Source organism: Phocoena phocoena, chromosome 11 (genome assembly GCF_963924675.1).
Source record: "Phocoena phocoena chromosome 11, mPhoPho1.1, whole genome shotgun sequence".
Taxonomy (NCBI): domain Eukaryota; kingdom Metazoa; phylum Chordata; class Mammalia; order Artiodactyla; family Phocoenidae; genus Phocoena; species Phocoena phocoena.
The window spans coordinates 96,338,258-96,354,294 of NC_089229.1; the positions used below are offsets into that span (position 1 = coordinate 96,338,258).

The window sequence follows — 16,037 nt, forward strand, 5'->3', positions numbered from 1 at the left end:
GTACGCGGGCCTCTCACTGTTGTGGCCTCTCCCATTGCGGAGCACAGGCTCCGGACGCGCAGGCCCAGCGGCCATGGCTCACGGGCCCAGCCGCTCCGCGGCACGCGGGATCTTCCCGGACCGGGGCACGAACCCGTGTCCCCTGCATCGGCAGGCGGACTCTCAACCACTGCGCCACCAGGGAAGCCCCAGCTTTTATTTTAACAAAGGACAATTGAGGGATGTCTGAATCGAACCCGGGTTTCCAGACCCCCCGGTTCCTTCCCCCATTCCAGCATCAGACCTGGAACTCAGAAGTCAGCCTTCCTCATCCTCTTTGGGACCACTTCCCCTGCTGCCTTGGTCTTACTCCCCTCAATTGTAATCTCCCCGTCCTGAGGAGCCACGTGAATCTTGGGAAAGCTGGGGGATGGTGGAGGGAGCGGGAAGGTAGGAAAGGTCGTGACGAGGAAGTGGTGTGACGACTCCTGACTTCCCTTTCGTAGACACAAGACGATGAGGGGAAAATGCTGGTGTCACAACAGTTTCCTCTCAGAGCCCTCAGGTTCAGCCTGCTCTTGTGCTCTCTGGCCACAGCCTATCGTCAGTCCTGCCCCAGCCCTCCCTGGCTCCGTCTCCCCTGGCTGCGTGGGCAGGACCTGCGGGGCAAAGCCGGAGCTATTGCGGATGACAGCAATCAGCCACGCTCCCCCTCCTTCCCCTTCTCCCCCAGCCTGCGCTGGAGTTTCTCCTGCCAAAGGCATGTCCACCTTGAGCTGTTTCCTCCTCTCCTCCATCCCTCATCTTTGTGTTACTCCTGGACACTAGGGTAGTTTGTTTGTTTTTTTTACCTTTAAAAATAGTTTATTTCCTTCTTCACCAACACACAAAGACACGCACCTTCTGACCATTATTCAAGGCATCACAAATTCCATAAAAACTTCTATTAATGTATTTGTCTTACATGATTCAAGATAAAGTGGATTTTAAAAGCAAACGGATGCCGGTTACGGGGGCCGGGAGGGGACTAGGGCAGGTACCAGTAATGCAGGGCATGCGTTTTTCTAGAGTGTTTATTGAAATCGCCAGTAACTTGCACACTTGCATCGTATGAGTAGTTATCCAAAATTAGCACATCCAGGAGAGGTGCTCCTAGTTTCTCTGTCCCAGGTTGATCAGACTGGTAGAGAAGAGAGTTGCAGTTGCCTCGCTTTCCTTACTGAGCTTATCAGGTGAAGTGACTTGCCCAAGTTCATGATTCTTACAGAACCAGCTTGGAAGCCAGGTCTTCTGTGACTCAGCCTGTTTTCCTGTGACACATGGAGCTGGGATGTCAGGGGCTGGAACCCACGTCACCCCGACTGAGAGAGAGCTCAGTGCCCTTTTGATGACTCTGCTACTGTGGGGCCCGTGTGTGTGTCTGTGTGTGTGTGACACGTGATGGAGAGATAGGGCTCTGTTATCTAAAGCTCTTTATACTCTTTATCCTTTGCTTCATGAGCCCTAACAGCCAATCCTAGTTTGCCCCTGTCCTATTTCTCCAGCTCTCCCATTGTCTCCCTCGCCATGATTTCTTCTTCCCCTGGAGGGATTATGCTCATATACCCTCACCTCCTCCAAGAGACTGGTTAGCTGTTCATATCCCTAGATCCATGCACCTCTCACCATCTTTTGTTTTGTTTTGTTTTGTTGCGGTACGCGGGCCTCTCACCGCTGCGCCCCCCCCCCCCCCCCACTGCGGAGCACAGGCTCCGGACGCGCAGGCTCAGCGGCCATGGCTCACGGGCCCAGCCACTCCGCGGCATGCGGGATCTTCCCGTACCGGGGCACGAACCCGTGTCCCCTGCATCGGCAGGCGGACTCTCAACCACTGCGCCACCAGGGAAGCCCCTCACCATCTTTTCTTTTAAACAGAATTTTATTGAACAGTTGAATACCACGTGTCTCAAGACTTTAAACCTGCTGAGTGAATAGGCATTTATCCTAAACAATGAAAGAAATTCTCCTTTTGTGCCGGGCTATGTGTAATGGCATTGACGGTTGGCACAGACTACTAAAAATTCCTTGTAACATTAAAAATAGGACATTGACACCTGAAACTAACACAACACTGTAAATCAACTATATTTCAATAAAAATTAAACAAAAAATAGGACACTGAAGTTATTATTGTGAATACAAATGATTACCGTTGCTACCACTGACTGAATGCTTAGTATACGGCAAAGCCTTGCTAAACACTTTACAGGCGTTTGCTCATCAACGCGTGCTTCCCAGTTCTTACATGAGGAGCCTGTGGCTCTTCTGGCGTCTTTACACTGGAAACTGGGCAATTGACTCTTGCACTTTATTTCAGTGACTCTGCTTCTATAAGAGCTCTGCTTCGGGTCCATGCGTACTGTACCTGGAGCCTCCCTGTGTGTTGGTGGAGGCGACCTCCTTCCTCTGTGAGTCCAGCTTCAACCCTCTGGTTCCTCTGAAGCTGGAGGATGGGGTGGAGTGAAGTCAGCCAGAAGTGGGGGCGTCCAAGCTCCGTTCACATCCACAGCTCTGTTCCTGGGATCACAGAGGGGCACCAGGAAAGGGCCAGGGAGGATGGATAGCAGCGTGGGGAGTCAGCTGGTGGATCAAGCGGCAAAGGGGTGAGTAGCTCTGATTCCAAGTCACAAAGCCCTAGGACCTCACTCCTGTCTGGTCTCCCTGCATTTCCAGCAACGTCAGCGGCTGGAGGACCCGGGGCCTGGACTGGGTCTAGGGAAGGTCATTGTGGCCAGAGAATATTTGGGTGAATGTTGTACCCTTGTTGTGGGATTCATTTGGGAGATGTCCTGCACAGATAAGCATGGCATAAAATACCCAAAGAGGGACTTCCCTGATGGTCCAGTGGTTAAGAATCCGCCTTCCAATGCAGGGGACGTGGGTTCCATCCCTGGTTGGGGAACTAGGCCCACCTGCTGCAACTACTGAACCCCCACGTCTCAACTAGAGAGCCCGCATGCTGCAACTACAGAGCCCACATGCTCTGGAGCCTGTGCGCCACAACTAGAGAGAAGCCCATGCGCTCCAACGAAAGATCCCGCGTGCTGCAACTAAGACCCGACGCAGCCAAAAATAAATAAATATTAAAAAAAAAATACCAAAGAATCGGGGTGGGCGGTCTGACTCAGAAGGACTGATGGAAAGCGGTAATTATGTGTCGTAGCAAAATGGGCCCTTAGTCTGAAGTCAGGAGTCTGGGGGCTGGGCTGGCTCTGCAGGGCACATGACCTGCGTGTCTCTGGCCCTCAGTTTTCTCGATTATAAAACAACGGGGCTGCGGTAGATTATCTCCGAGCGCAATTCGGATTGATGTATCGTAATATTTGGGAAAGGGGCACTGGGAACGTATTAGTAATACCTGATGGAGAGAGCTGTAATTCCACAGCGTTGTCACGGATGTGATCTCATTAGGACTCATGACATCATCTTCCCCACGAAGGTAGGCCAGGCACTGTCGCTCTCATTTCAAAACCGAGGTCTTTTGAGAGGTCCCACCACCGTTTGGAGGCAGAGCCAGGATCCGCTGTAGGGAGCATCGCCCAGCAAAGACTGGATGAGAACTGGGGCGGAGGGGGTGGGGCAGGGAGGTGCGGGGCGGCAGGGCCCCAAGTCAGGGTTAGGCTTTACTCTGAGGTTTGGGCTGGAGGCGTAAATTCCTAAGAAAGTGAGAGATTACGGTGTCAGTGGAGAACTCCGGGGAAAGGGGAAGGGGTTCTAAGGAACACTGAGGACGTGTCTGGCATCAGACGCTTACCTGCCGGTGTCAATAAATCCTGCCGGCAACGTCACGAGACAGCGGCTCTCCATTTTGCAAACTGGAACACAGCACCCGAGTTTGTCCAACACCACCCACGTAAAAAGTAGAGAATCCTGAGCTGGAACCCAGCGAATCTGACTCCAAAGCCCCGAGTCCTTCTACTGTGGTTCATTTGGGAAAGGCCGGGCGATGGGGGGAGGGGGCAGGGGGCCGGCGCTCCTGGGTGTCTGGGTGGGAGTGGTCAGACCCGCGCACGTGGCAGGGCAGCTGGATCCGGGCGCCCGCGCTCGCACTGGGTACAAAAGGTTAAGGCACCTTGGCCCCCTCCTCCCCCCTCCTCCCCCCTCCTCCCGCCTCCTCCCGCCTCCTCCCGCCCCCACCCGCCCCCACCCGCCTCCACCCCGGCTCTTCCTGTCCTGAAGTTGCAACACCTCCCTCTCCCTTCCCCTCCCACCTCCTCTCTGCTTGACTTCTCTCGGAGTTCTCCGAACTCAGGCTGCAGTGCCGGCCTTCCGGGTTTGAGGTCCCCGGGACCCGGCTGTGATCCGCGCCCCAGTCTCAACCCTCCACTCCCCTGCCCGACGCCCGGGCTCCACCCCGGACCCTGCTCATCCTGGGACTGTGTCGCTGCCACTGTCGCCTGTGTCCATCACTGCCTGAGCCCGGATGGGGGAGTGAAAGGCCACAGCTGGCCGGACATGGGCCTCCCCACCGTGCCTGGCCTGCTGCTGCCACTGGTGAGACGGGGGACGGAGGGCGGAGTGGGCCGATGGGCCAGCGGCGCCTGGGGCGGGAGAGAGCCGAGGGCCGGGCCCCAGCCTCAGGCCTGCGCGGCCTGACCTCAAACACTGCCCCATTCATTCGCTGCCCTGAGTCGGGAGCAAGGGAGAAGTTTGAAAGGCAGGGAGGGAAAGGGGTTCCCAGGCTGCCAGGAAGACGGGGGCAGGTGCCCACGGCGGGGGCGGGGGAGTTTGTTAGGAAACCCAAAGGAGTGGGAGACAGAAGGTCTGTCCTCTCAGAGTCCGGATGGTTCTGCATTGTGTCCGGCAGGTCAGCGGTCTTGGGCCGTGGACAGGCGAGGCTGCCGGTGAGCCCGGCTGAGCACACCCTGCTGGAGGGCAGGGACTGGACGCCAGCGAAGTGGGGAAACTGAGTCTGGGAGAGGCCCTGGCTTGGGGCGGGTAGGCTTGGGATGCTGTGTGTTGGAGGCATTTGGGAGGGGGATCGGTAGCCGGATAGGCCTCCCCAGGCCCAGGCCTCCCACCCGGGGGGCACTCTTCACCCTGGATCTGTGGCCACTGTCTGTGGGCCTGACCCTCCTGCCCCGCCTCAGAGCCCTGGACCTGCCCCCCAAGCCCTTCCCACGGACCCAGACAACAGAGCACTTGCTTTCTTCTTCCACAGCTCAGTTTGGGGAAGTTGGTAGACAGTTGTTTTCGTCACTGGAAAATGTCCCTTTCTCTTGCTTCAGCCCTGTTTCAATGTATCCCTGACCCCTCCACGTCCTGCAGTCGTCCTGCGCAGAAACCCAGCCCCTCGCCTCCACCTAGCTGGGGGCACTGCGTTGGTCACTTTCTTCAGGGTTCCTGCTCTTCCCTGGCCCAACCGCCACTCCCCACCTCTCCTCCCCCCACCACTCCTCCCCCACCTCTCTTCCCCCCACCTCTTCTTCCCCCAGGGTCTTGTACTGTGTCGCCAAATCATCCCTTTCTTTTCTGTCCCATCTCCTCAGACTTCTCGAGTCTCCTTTCTGAACCTTTCTCTCCAGTTCCTCCCGCTCCCTCTGCTTTAGTCCACGTTTCTAGACCCTAGTTCCCTGGCAGCACCCCGCCACCTCCTGTGGCCCCTGGCCCACCTTTCCCTCCTGTGCAGGCTGTCCTCCCCAGGGGCTCTCCCTGCTCCCCATCCAGCTGCCCTGCCTTCTCTTGTCTCCTGGCAGTAAATCCCCCCGTCCTGTCCTGACTCCCTCAGGGACTAGCTGCCTGGACTTGAGCAGGTTGACATAACCCTTCATGCCTTGCTTCTTTCTCTCTAAGGTGGACAGAATCGTCACTACCTCATAATGTCGTTGAAGATGAAATAGATAAATATATATTAAGTATTCCATTCATTTCTGCCTGCTCGGCACTAGATACTCTTTTAGGTGCTGGACTTACAACAGTGAACAAAAGTCTCCGCCTTCATGGAGTCTCTATTCTAGTACAGGAACAGGGTATAGCAAACAGAAAGCACTCAATAAACGTTAGCTTTCCTATTGTTAATAGTATCAGTAGTGGTTGTAATTACTCAGTGGCTTCTGCGTTTGGAAAACAGAGGTACGGGGGAGCCTGAACAGATGAAGGAATGTGCCTGGGGCTGCAGCTGATCCAGCCCGGGTTGGGGTGTGACAGCTAAGGGACCAAGCTCAGCCTGGAGCTGGAGGGGAAACAGGAGGTGTGCGGTGCTGGGTGAGGCTGTCCACGGGCTTTCCAACTGCCCGCCACTCAATGGGCAATGCAGGGAACTGTGATTGTGTGGCGGCGGGGGGGTGGGGGGGGGTGGGGGTGGGGCGGGCGTGGAGGTGGGGGAAAAATGCGGGAGAGACTGTAACAGAGCACATAAGATCTTGCTGCTCTCAACGAGCGGACAGTCTTGGAGCCAAGACAGCTTACAGCAAAAACTGATTTTAGAGCACTCCGGGGAGAAATGCCCACAAAAGCATTGCGATGTGGTGCCCTGGAACACCCATGGGAGGCAGAACCGGGAGGGTTGTGAGCGCCGTCCTGCTGCCTTTTCTGCTCAGTGGACCTCAGCTCCAGCGCCCGCGCTCCCTGCAGAGACGCAGAGTCCACAGTCGCCCGTCTCTGACCCAACTGAGAGCTCAAGCCGTGTATTCACCTGGGCATCCCTGCGGGACCTGCGCCTCTACCGTGCTCCGTAACTGTTTGTTGAATGAATAAAGGATGGAATGAGGGACGAAATGCCTCATAGAAGAGTGGTTTTGGAGCTGAGCTTTAAAGCCACTCACTGGCAGTAGGCTGGAAAGAAAGGGGACTGGTTTGAGGTAGAGCGGAGGAATGGAGAGATGGGATTTTGTGTTGGGGGCTGGTGGTGGCAGGAAGCTGAGCACCTTGGCTGCCGGGGAAGGACCCTGTTGAGGAACAAGAAGAAGTGAGAAAGAGAAAATTGGAGGAAGTGGGGGAAGGGATGGAGAGAGAGTCCTGACTGTGGTCCCAGGTAGAGGAATTCATTCATTCATTCATAAATGGTTCTCTCAGGGCCGCTGCACCTGGGCATGTGTCCAGTATAGCAGTGAGGTACCTCTGCAAGTTCTCATTCAGGGAAAGAGTGACCCATGGAAATGATGTTTGAGGTCCGGCCCCAGAAAGGAAGATTCCCACACCTGTGGGTGCAAGTTGAAGCTTAAGTGCAGATAGGAAAGCGTGTAGGATGGATTGGAGCAGGAAAAAGGCGGGAAGACGGTTGCAGTGATCCGGGTGTGAGGCAACCCCTGGACTTGGAAAGGATTGAGAGGTGACATGGGACGTCTGGCAAGATGGACTACAGACCGGATGGTAGCACAGGAGGGATGGGGGCTTTGAGGAGAGAAGGGTGGCAAAGAGAACTTGATGGTGTGACATTTGTCCAGGTCAGGAGGTCGATGGATTTCCTTTGGGGCATGTTGAGGGTCTGGAGAATAGCCAAGTGAAGTGGGCATCTAACAGGCTAGAGCAGAGGTTCTCAGACTCATATCTGCCTTTGTGTCGTTCGTAAGTGACACAAAACCTTCACTCACCAGGGATGCTCAAAAGGAGAGGAAGGCTTGTCAGCATCTCCTGTGAGGGTGTTTGCGGTTGTGCGTGTGTGTGGGAAGGAGAGGGGAACCCTCCCCTGGAGATAAATATATGCCTACAGGGAGGCACTGACTCCCATCTTCCCACTTTGGTTTTCACTGGCCTTGACTGGAGTGGAAGACAGATAGTCATGAAATCACCCAGTCAAACCATATTTATTGCCCTCTTCCATTTCTGGGTGCGGAGGACTGGACATTATCTCTGACCAAAACACTTTCTCATCTCTCATCGCATAGTTTATGGTCTGTTTGGGGAGACCGTATCTACTCACCCTAGGTAGTTATGGTAAGAGCCCAAAATAGGTATAATTTACTCATATTTTTAAAGTTCACAGAGTGGTTGTGTATCTCATGAGCTGGAGTGGGGGGAAACCTCATTAACGGGGGCTTTCGGGGAGGGAGGCCGGGCCTCAACTGGGCCTTGGAGGAGAAGCTGTCGTGAGCTCCCCAAAGATTTTGACATCAAATGAACACAAGACATTTTAAGTTAATGAACAGATGAATGCAGGACGGGACAGTGAGGTTGCTGGGTGGGAGCTAGACCACAGGGTCGCTCTGCTGTCCACCCCTCTGCCCCCAAGCTACAGCCTCAGCACAGGAAGTCACACTTAAAAGCCTCCCTAGGCGGAAGTTATGGGGGAGCTGGAGGGGTGCTGGGCCACCCCTTCAACTGTCTCTCCACAGGCACCCCGGCTTCCTGCGCTTCCCCTGCTCCAGGCCACAGGCACTCAGGCTGCCTGGGGTCTGGGCGCTCAGAGTTCACCCCCTATCTCCGCTGTTTTTCTGCAAGATGCAGCGGCCAAGCACTGGAGCCAGCCAGTGCCAAGGAATGGTGCCTGCTGGCTCCTGGGGTCGGAGTGGGCTGGCCCCGGGGGCTGCTGGGGACTGGGGGGGACCCGGGGAAATGGTGCTGCTTGTCTTACATCCCGTCTTGCTCGCTCCCTCCCGGAACTGGGTGCTCAGGGCTCTGGAGTTTTGCCTGTGCTGTGGGAGGGGCGTGTGGAGCCTCAGAACCACCGCATTTCCTAAGGATTGTTTGAGGACCCCAGGGAGGTGCCCAAGCCCAACCCAGCTGGCCAGAACCAGTCAGGCTGTGGGAAGGCAGTGAACCCGGGTGGGAGGGCAGCCTTGGTTTGCTCCCTTCTGGAACTGGGAAGTGTCGGGGGCGGGGTGGGGCTCACGTGAGAAGCCAGGGAAAGGACAAACCCGCAGAGAGACTGGCTGAACCCGGAGGAGGAGCCTGGACGGGGCTGGGTCTGAAGGAAGGATGCTGAGGGGTGGGAAGGAGCTGAGTGGCCCTCAGGGAGGGGCGGGTAGTGACCTGATGGGAGGAAGCAGGGGGTCGGCCGAGACTTCCCTTTGGGATGGAATGGGATAGGGAGCCGTTTCCCGAAAAAGTGGGCCAAGGGGGACTGAGGCCCATTGCCTGGCTCCTGGGAGGAGAAGGGGAGGAAAGGGGCCTCTGAGTGGGGATTGGAGGGAGAGACTGGCCCACAGGATCGGGTCCCAATTGCAGGCTGGTCCCTTCAGCCTTTTTGCTGACTCATGACCCTTGAGGAGCTGGGGAAGCTGCTGGTTCCCTCTCCCTCCCCTAGATTCCCTCCCTCCCTCTGGCCTGAGTCACCGGGCAGAGCTTCTGGGAAGAGATTTCCCTTTCCCGGATCTGACTTAACCCCCAAAGTGCTGGAGATCGCGGTGGGAGGCACGTGGACTGAGAAGGTGCCTCTCCCTCCTCCCTGGGAAGGACCCCCACCCCACCCCAACCCGCCGCCGTTCTTTTTCCTGATGCTGTCTCTGCCGGTTGGCTCTGCTCCCAGCCTCCAGGATGGAATTCCAAGTGCCAGTGACCTTAGGTGCTGTGAGCCCTTCTTCGGGGAAAGGAACCACACTCTCAGGACTGGGAAGTCCTTCCCATAAACACTCCAAACTTTTCCTGTTGCTCTGGAAGCCTCAGCCCTGTTCTCAGGGGAGGTGGCACAGCGCTGGAGTGGCCAGGGAAGGGTGCTGCCTCTGGGTGGGGAGGGCGCCCTACACCCCTGGGGGGTGGCAGCTGGGTTTCTGAATGTGGCTTCCCCTGTGTGGGGCTGGGGCGGGGGCTTGGGCTTCAGGGCCGCTGCAGCGACACCTAGCGGGGGACTTGGGTGTGACCTGCCTACAGCCTTGGGCTCCCAGGCCCTCCTGTCCTGGGCTGGGGTTTCTGGGATCTGATTAGCCTTTTGCTCCCAAAGTTTAACATCCTTGGAGGACATCCTCTTATCTTCATATAAGGCGGGCTTTATAGCAGAGAAAACAAAATCAAGGGCCAGGGAAAGCCAGGAAGAGGCTGGTAGGAGGTGAAACAGCAAAGTCTGGGTTGGAGCTCAACACAGCCTCCTGGCTGTGCCGTCCCAGCTCTAAAGCCAGGGCTGGGCGAGTGATTCCGGGACGGGGGGCCCGGCCTGGGGCCGGAAAACAGGCTCCCCGGACACCCCGATGTGCAGAGGGCAGAGGGACTCCCTGGCACGCCCTCAGCTCCTGGCTCGGTGGTCTTTGAGCCAGACCCCCAGCCTCCAGCCGGCTACGATTACATGTAACCTCCATGCCTGTGCCCACTCCCGCCCCACCTATACCTCATCACCTTTCTACCCCCATCCCTGACCCTGAACTTGCCCTTTTTCTCCACTCCCCATTTGCCCTGGCCAACCTGGGGTATTGGTGCAGGTTTACTGGGGGAAGGGGATGCAGCACGGAGTCCGAGGGCAGGCTCCTGAGTGAGGTTTTGGTACAGATTTACAAAGAAACTCTTCCTGTGGCTTCTGCCCGCTGTCCAGGAATGGCCCCCACGGGGACATCACTCACCTCCACTCCAATCTGATGTTACAAAAAACCTTTTTAATGGCATAACATAGTTCAGGAAAGTGCACAGATCCTAACTGTTCCCCTCCGTGAATGTGCACAAAGTGGATGCACTGTGAACGCAGCACCCAGATGGAGAAATGCCACCCCAATCTTTGGGGCTACTCGTCGGAAGGAAGGGCCTGTTCCCAACCCAGAAAACTCCTTGAACATCTGCCCTGTGTCCAGCAGTAACAGCTGCTTTAGGGAGATAAGGATACAATACAGCCCGTGCCTGGAGTTTACCAACCTTGAGTTGGAAGGACAGAAACGCACGCACAGGACAACCAGAGAACAACTAGATGGCACTGTACCGGCAGCCTAGGCTTAGAGGAGAACGTGGCGTGTGAGCGGGAGTGGCCTGGGGAGAATGTTCCGCTGAGAAGAGACTTGAGCTGGGAAGGCTTTAGACTCGCTCCCTCTGAGACCCCACCCCTCCCTCTCCTGATGGGGTCTTCTCCATCTGACTCTTCCCCAGGTGCTCCGGGCTCTGTTGGTGGATGTGTACCCCGCGGGGATTCATGGGCTGGTCCCTCACCCCGGGGACCGGGAGAAGAGAGAGAGTTCATGTCCCCAAGGGAAATATAGCCACCCTCAAAATAATTCCATTTGCTGCACGAAGTGCCACAAAGGTAGGAGGAGGGGGTAACCGTGGGGCTCCTCAGGGGGCCCTGCTTCTCCCTTTGCTCTTTCCTGATGTTCCGGGACGTGGGGGCCCTGACTTGGCTGCCTCTCCAGGGCTGGGAGTTTCTCCCTCCTTTCCTCTCCCGGGGACTTCGGGGAGGTACCCGGGCCGTCCTGGGGCTGGGGCTCCTGGCTGCAGCCTAACCCCGACCCCCCAATCACAGGTACCTATCTGTACAATGATTGTCCGGGCCCGGGGCTGGACACGGACTGCAGGGTGTGTGCCCGCGGCACCTTTACCGCTTCGGAGAACCACCTCAGACAATGTCTGAGCTGCTCCAAGTGCCGGAAAGGTAAGTCTCAGCAGGGGGGCGGGGCTCTAAGCCGACTGGGTCAGGTGGGTGTGCGCGTCTTGTCTCCAGGGGAAGGTACGAAGCTGTGCTGCTGCGGGCGGGCAGGGATGCATGTGCGCAAGTGAACGAACGCATGGGTGTGAGCGTGCGTTACCCAGAGAGACACACCCGCTGGGGACAGCGGGAGCTCATACCCCACCTACTCCCCGCACCAGAAATGTTCCAGGTGGAGATTGCTCCTTGCGCAGTGGACCAGGATACCGTGTGTGGCTGCAGGAAGAACCAGTATCGGAAGTATTGGAGTGAAACTCTGTTCCAGTGTCTGAACTGCAGCCTCTGCCCCAACGGCACGGTGCACCACTCCTGTGAGCATGGCCCTCCCGACCCAGCTGGTCACCCCGTCTCCGGAGGGCGGTCTCCAGCTTGCTGTACCCCTGCCCCCGCTGGTTCTCCCTCCGGCCCTCAGGGTGCTGGGCCATCCTCCTTCAGCTGTGCCGCATCTCTCCCTACAGGCAAGGAGAGACAGGACACCGTCTGCCACTGCCATGTGGGGTTCTTTCTAAGAGAAGCTGAGTGCGTCTCCTGTGCTCAGTGAGTACTTCTGCTGGCTGCTGGGCACCAGATCGGCATGGGAGAGGGAGACTGTGGGAGGTGCTCTGGCTCCTCCAGGCTGTTTGGATGGGAGACACTTCATGTCAAGATACCAGACAGTCCTCCCTGCCCCCAACTTGTTCCTAAAATCTCATGAAGTCTCTGTGGATAGAGGCGCATACCGCAAGGACTTGAAGTTCTTTTTAGACATTCAGATGTTTTTTGGAAGACGTTCAGATTCTTGGGCAACAGACCCTACTATGGATTCTAGGAATACACTTTTACATCTCTGAAATCATACTACATCTTACAACAGCTGACGGTGTATCATGGTTCAGTTGGCACCTGTGCATGTGTGTGTGTGTGTGTGTGTGTGTGTGTGTAGGATGTAAATCGTAATGTCTCTGATTATTGATCTTAGGTTTAATGCAGTATGCACTTTCCTCCCCAGTCCCTTTGACCACACCTCCTCACTCTTTCTGGCTCTGCAGAGGCTGTTCTTGCACACTTGCTTGCAAAGAGGAAGCTGAGGGTTCTAAAGTTGAATTGCCCTGGGTTTAACATCTCAGGCTGTGTGAGCTTGGGCAAGTGACTTAACATCTCTGAGCCTTAGTTGTTTTTACCTTTAAAGTAAGGATAATGACACCAGGTTGGCAAAGCTGTAAGAACCACAAAAAATAGCCACAAAGTGTCTGACAAGAAACTGTGTTCTTTTTCCCACGAGTCTCTTCCCCTTAAAAGCACTTCTACACCCCTTCCATGTGGTTCTCACCAGGAGCTTGTGAGGTGGGCAAAATAACCTCTCCCTGCTTTCAGATTCCTGCTGAGAACTCACCTCGTCAAGTTCCTTCTAGGACCCCTGATGTAGTTCTCATTAGTCCATGCTGCCCAGTGCCAGCTCCAAAACGGGAAGGTGCGCTTGTTCTAGAGTGTTCTCTGGCTGCCCCCAGCAAGATGTGTTTTTTAGTTGTTCACATGCGTGCTAGACCCCTCTCTCGAAGTTAGGTGCTGTCATCAGCAGTGTCATCTAGAGAAAAAGCTCTTTAACCTTTTTTTCACTGGATTCTCATCAGTAAAACAGTGATAAAATAACAATTCAATGACAGTCAGCATTTATTGAGGGCTTACTATATGTCAGGCATAATTATCTCACTTAATCCTCAATCTCGACAGTGGGTAGGACCCCTGTTTTACTGATGAGGAAACTGAGGCTCACAGGTGAAGTGATTTGCCTGGAGTCACACTGCTAGCCAATGAATGGGGCTGGAATTCATACCTGACTCTGACTGCTTTTAACTCTTTTTCTACATAGCGTCTTCTTTTTCTTTTTCTTTTTCTTTTTTGCGGTACGCGGGCCTCTCACTGTTGTGGCCTCTCCCGTTGTGGAGCACAGGCTCCGGACGCGCAGGCTCAGCGGCCATGGCTCACGGGCCCAGCTGCTCCGCGGCATGTGGGATCCTCCCAGAGCTGGGCACGAACCTCTGTCCCCTGCATCGGCAGGCGGACTCTCAACCACTGCGCCACCAGGGAAGCCCTCTACATAGCTTCTTCAAGATCAAATCCAGCTCTAAAATGAAATGATTTGGGGATTAACTAATGTTTCTTTCCTCCGCATCAATTCCCAAGATAGGATTAATTTCCATTATATCAAGAGATAGCTAAAATATTTGTAAAGCCAAGACTTTCCAACAATCTGTGTGGTTTTTTTCTTTTTCTTTTTTTCCTGTATTCCTCTTACGGTGGGCCCCTACTCACCAGCACTCTCTCTTCTTTTAGCTGTAAGAACACGGAGTGCGAGAAGTTATGTCCAGCTCTACCTGTGACTAGTAACAACGCTCAGGACCCAGGTGAGGAGAATTATCCTGGTGCCCATGCCCATGGACCCTTTCCTAGTCATGCCCCTCCCCATCCGTCCTGCCCTGCTACCTCCAGAGCCCCTCTCCTCTGACCACAATCCGCTCTGTTTCCAGGCACTACAGTACTGTTACCCCTGGTGATCATATTTGGTCTTTGCCTGGCATCCTTCCTCCTCATTGTTTTAGCATGCCGATACCAGCGGTGGAAGCCCAAGCTCTACTCCATCAGTGAGTGGGGCCTTTGGGAAGGGAAAGGGTGCTGGTAGGAATGCAGGAGGAGGCTTCAGAGGAGGCGGGAGGGAGGGGTGCACAGGCATGGAGGGAGATGAGTGTCCCCTTAGTTTGCTGGCGAGGACCCCACTGGCACGAGGTGGTCTTGGACGGCTGGTGAGAGCTCATACTGCATCAGTAGCTCTCTCGTCCCTGGGGCCACATAGGCCCTGAAGCATGTCACCACAAGTACCCACCGCCAGCCCCATGATGGGCGCCAGGGTTGAGAGAGGAAGTGAAATCTGTGACGCTTTGTCTCTCTTTTCTCAGTTTGTGGGCAGTCGGCTCCTGTAAAGGAGGTAAGGTGAAACCGGGGAACTACCCGCAGTCTTCCCTGACTGTCCGTTGCCATCTTGTAACACCCAAATCACCCGGAATCACCCTTCGTCCTGGGGCTCCCCTGATTCCCTCTAGCCCCAACTCCCGTCCGGAACCCAGAAGGAGGGCTGGGGCTGTATTTCCTCTTCCCCGCTAATGCTGTGCCTTCTCTCTCTCTCAGGGGGAGCCAGAGCCCCTGGCCCCGGCCCCAAGCTTCAGTCCCATCCCGAGCTTCAGTCCTGCCTCCAGTCCCCCCTTCACCCCCTGTGACCCGCCGTGGTCCAACTTCAGAGTCACATCACTCCCCAGAGAGATGGCCCCGCCCCACCAAGGGGCTGGCCCCATCCTCCCTGCGCCTCCAGCCTCCACCCCCGTCCCCACCCCTGTGCAGAAGTGGGAGGCCAGCGCCCACGGCGCCCCCAGCGCCCCCGCTCCGCTCGCAGATGGTGAGTTCCTCATTCATCCTCGCAGGGAACCCCGGCCGGGGAGGCGGGTGGGCGTGGGCCGGGCGGGGAGGGCCGCCGCTCCGGGCTCACCGCGCCGCCTCCCGGCAGCTGACCCCGCGACACTGTACGCTGTGGTGGACGGCGTGCCCCCGTTGCGCTGGAAGGAGTTCGTGCGGCGGCTGGGGCTGAGTGATCACGAAATCGAGCGGCTGGAGCTGCAGAACTTGCGCTGCCTGCGCGAGGCGCAGTACAGCATGCTGGCGGCCTGGCGGCGGCGCACCCCGCGGCGCGAGGCCACGCTGGAGCTGCTGGGCCGCGTGCTCCGCGACATGGACCTGCTCGGCTGCCTGGAGGACATCGAGGAAGCGCTGGGCGGCTCCGCCCCGCTCGCGCCCGAGCCCCGCCTTCCCCGATGAGGCCACGCCCCGGCCCCTGCGGGCAGCCCTGAGACGGCTGCTTCCTGCCCCAGGCAGCCTGGAAGGACCTGCGAGATGCCCTCTGGATCCCCGTTTTTCTGGAGGGGAAGGGTCTTGGCGGAGCAGGCATGATCCGGCAGCCACTTGACCTGGTGCTACTCCCTCAGTGTATATCTCAGCTGCCTGAGCATTGCCAGCGGGTGAGCTGTGTGTAGTGTGTGTGTCAGAGTGTGTGTGTCTGTGTGATGTGGAGTGTGTGTTACTCGTGAGAGAGGCTGAGTGTGCCAGGAGCCCAGGCGGTGGCTGCGGGGATGAGGGGCGCCTCTTTGCCCATTTTGGACTCGGAGAACCCAGCAAGGCTGCTTGGGGGCCCCTGGTTGGTCCCTGAGCCCGTTTCACAGTAGATAAGCAATCTTTGTTTCCATTATGTACACTAATAGAACCTTTGTCCCCCTGCCTGGACAAGCACAGAGTAAGCCGAAGTGTCCCAAGGCAGGGGAGGCACAGAACAAAGGGCCCTCCCGCTGGAGCTGTGGACTTTTGTAAATACACTAAAAGCCCGGAATTAAAGCTCTGCTCCTGGAGGGAGTGGCCTTTCTGCGTGGTGCGTGTGGGAGGGGGGCCAGAGCCGTGATCCTGGCGGAGTAGGGGGCGGGGGGATACCTCACCCTCGTGCAGCCAG

General features: G+C 56.6%; 1 protein-coding gene across 1 annotated transcript; it reads left to right on the plus strand.

The window, feature by feature from the left end:
- The first annotated feature begins 4,473 nt into the window (after window positions 1-4,473).
- TNFRSF1A (TNF receptor superfamily member 1A) lies at window positions 4,474-15,355 on the plus strand. The gene is made up of 10 exons (XM_065887616.1): window positions 4,474-4,512; window positions 10,960-11,113; window positions 11,330-11,458; window positions 11,674-11,823; window positions 11,971-12,049; window positions 13,826-13,896; window positions 14,020-14,133; window positions 14,446-14,474; window positions 14,675-14,939; window positions 15,048-15,355. The coding sequence occupies exons 1-10, from the start codon at window positions 4,474-4,476 to the stop codon at window positions 15,353-15,355; spliced, it is 1,338 nt and encodes a 445-aa protein (XP_065743688.1).
- The last annotated feature ends 682 nt before the right edge of the window (window positions 15,356-16,037 follow it).

Bases quoted from the DNA above. Each gene is read 5' to 3' on its own strand.
- TNFRSF1A (XM_065887616.1), top strand. From the start codon at position 4,474: ATGGGCCTCCCCACCGTGCCTGGCCTGCTGCTGCCACTG. The intron at 13,897-14,019 runs GTGAGGAGAATT...CTCTGTTTCCAG, and splicing joins TAACAACGCTCAGGACCCAG to GCACTACAGTACTGTTACCC. The intron at 14,940-15,047 runs GTGAGTTCCTCA...GCCTCCCGGCAG, and splicing joins CCCCGCTCCGCTCGCAGATG to CTGACCCCGCGACACTGTAC.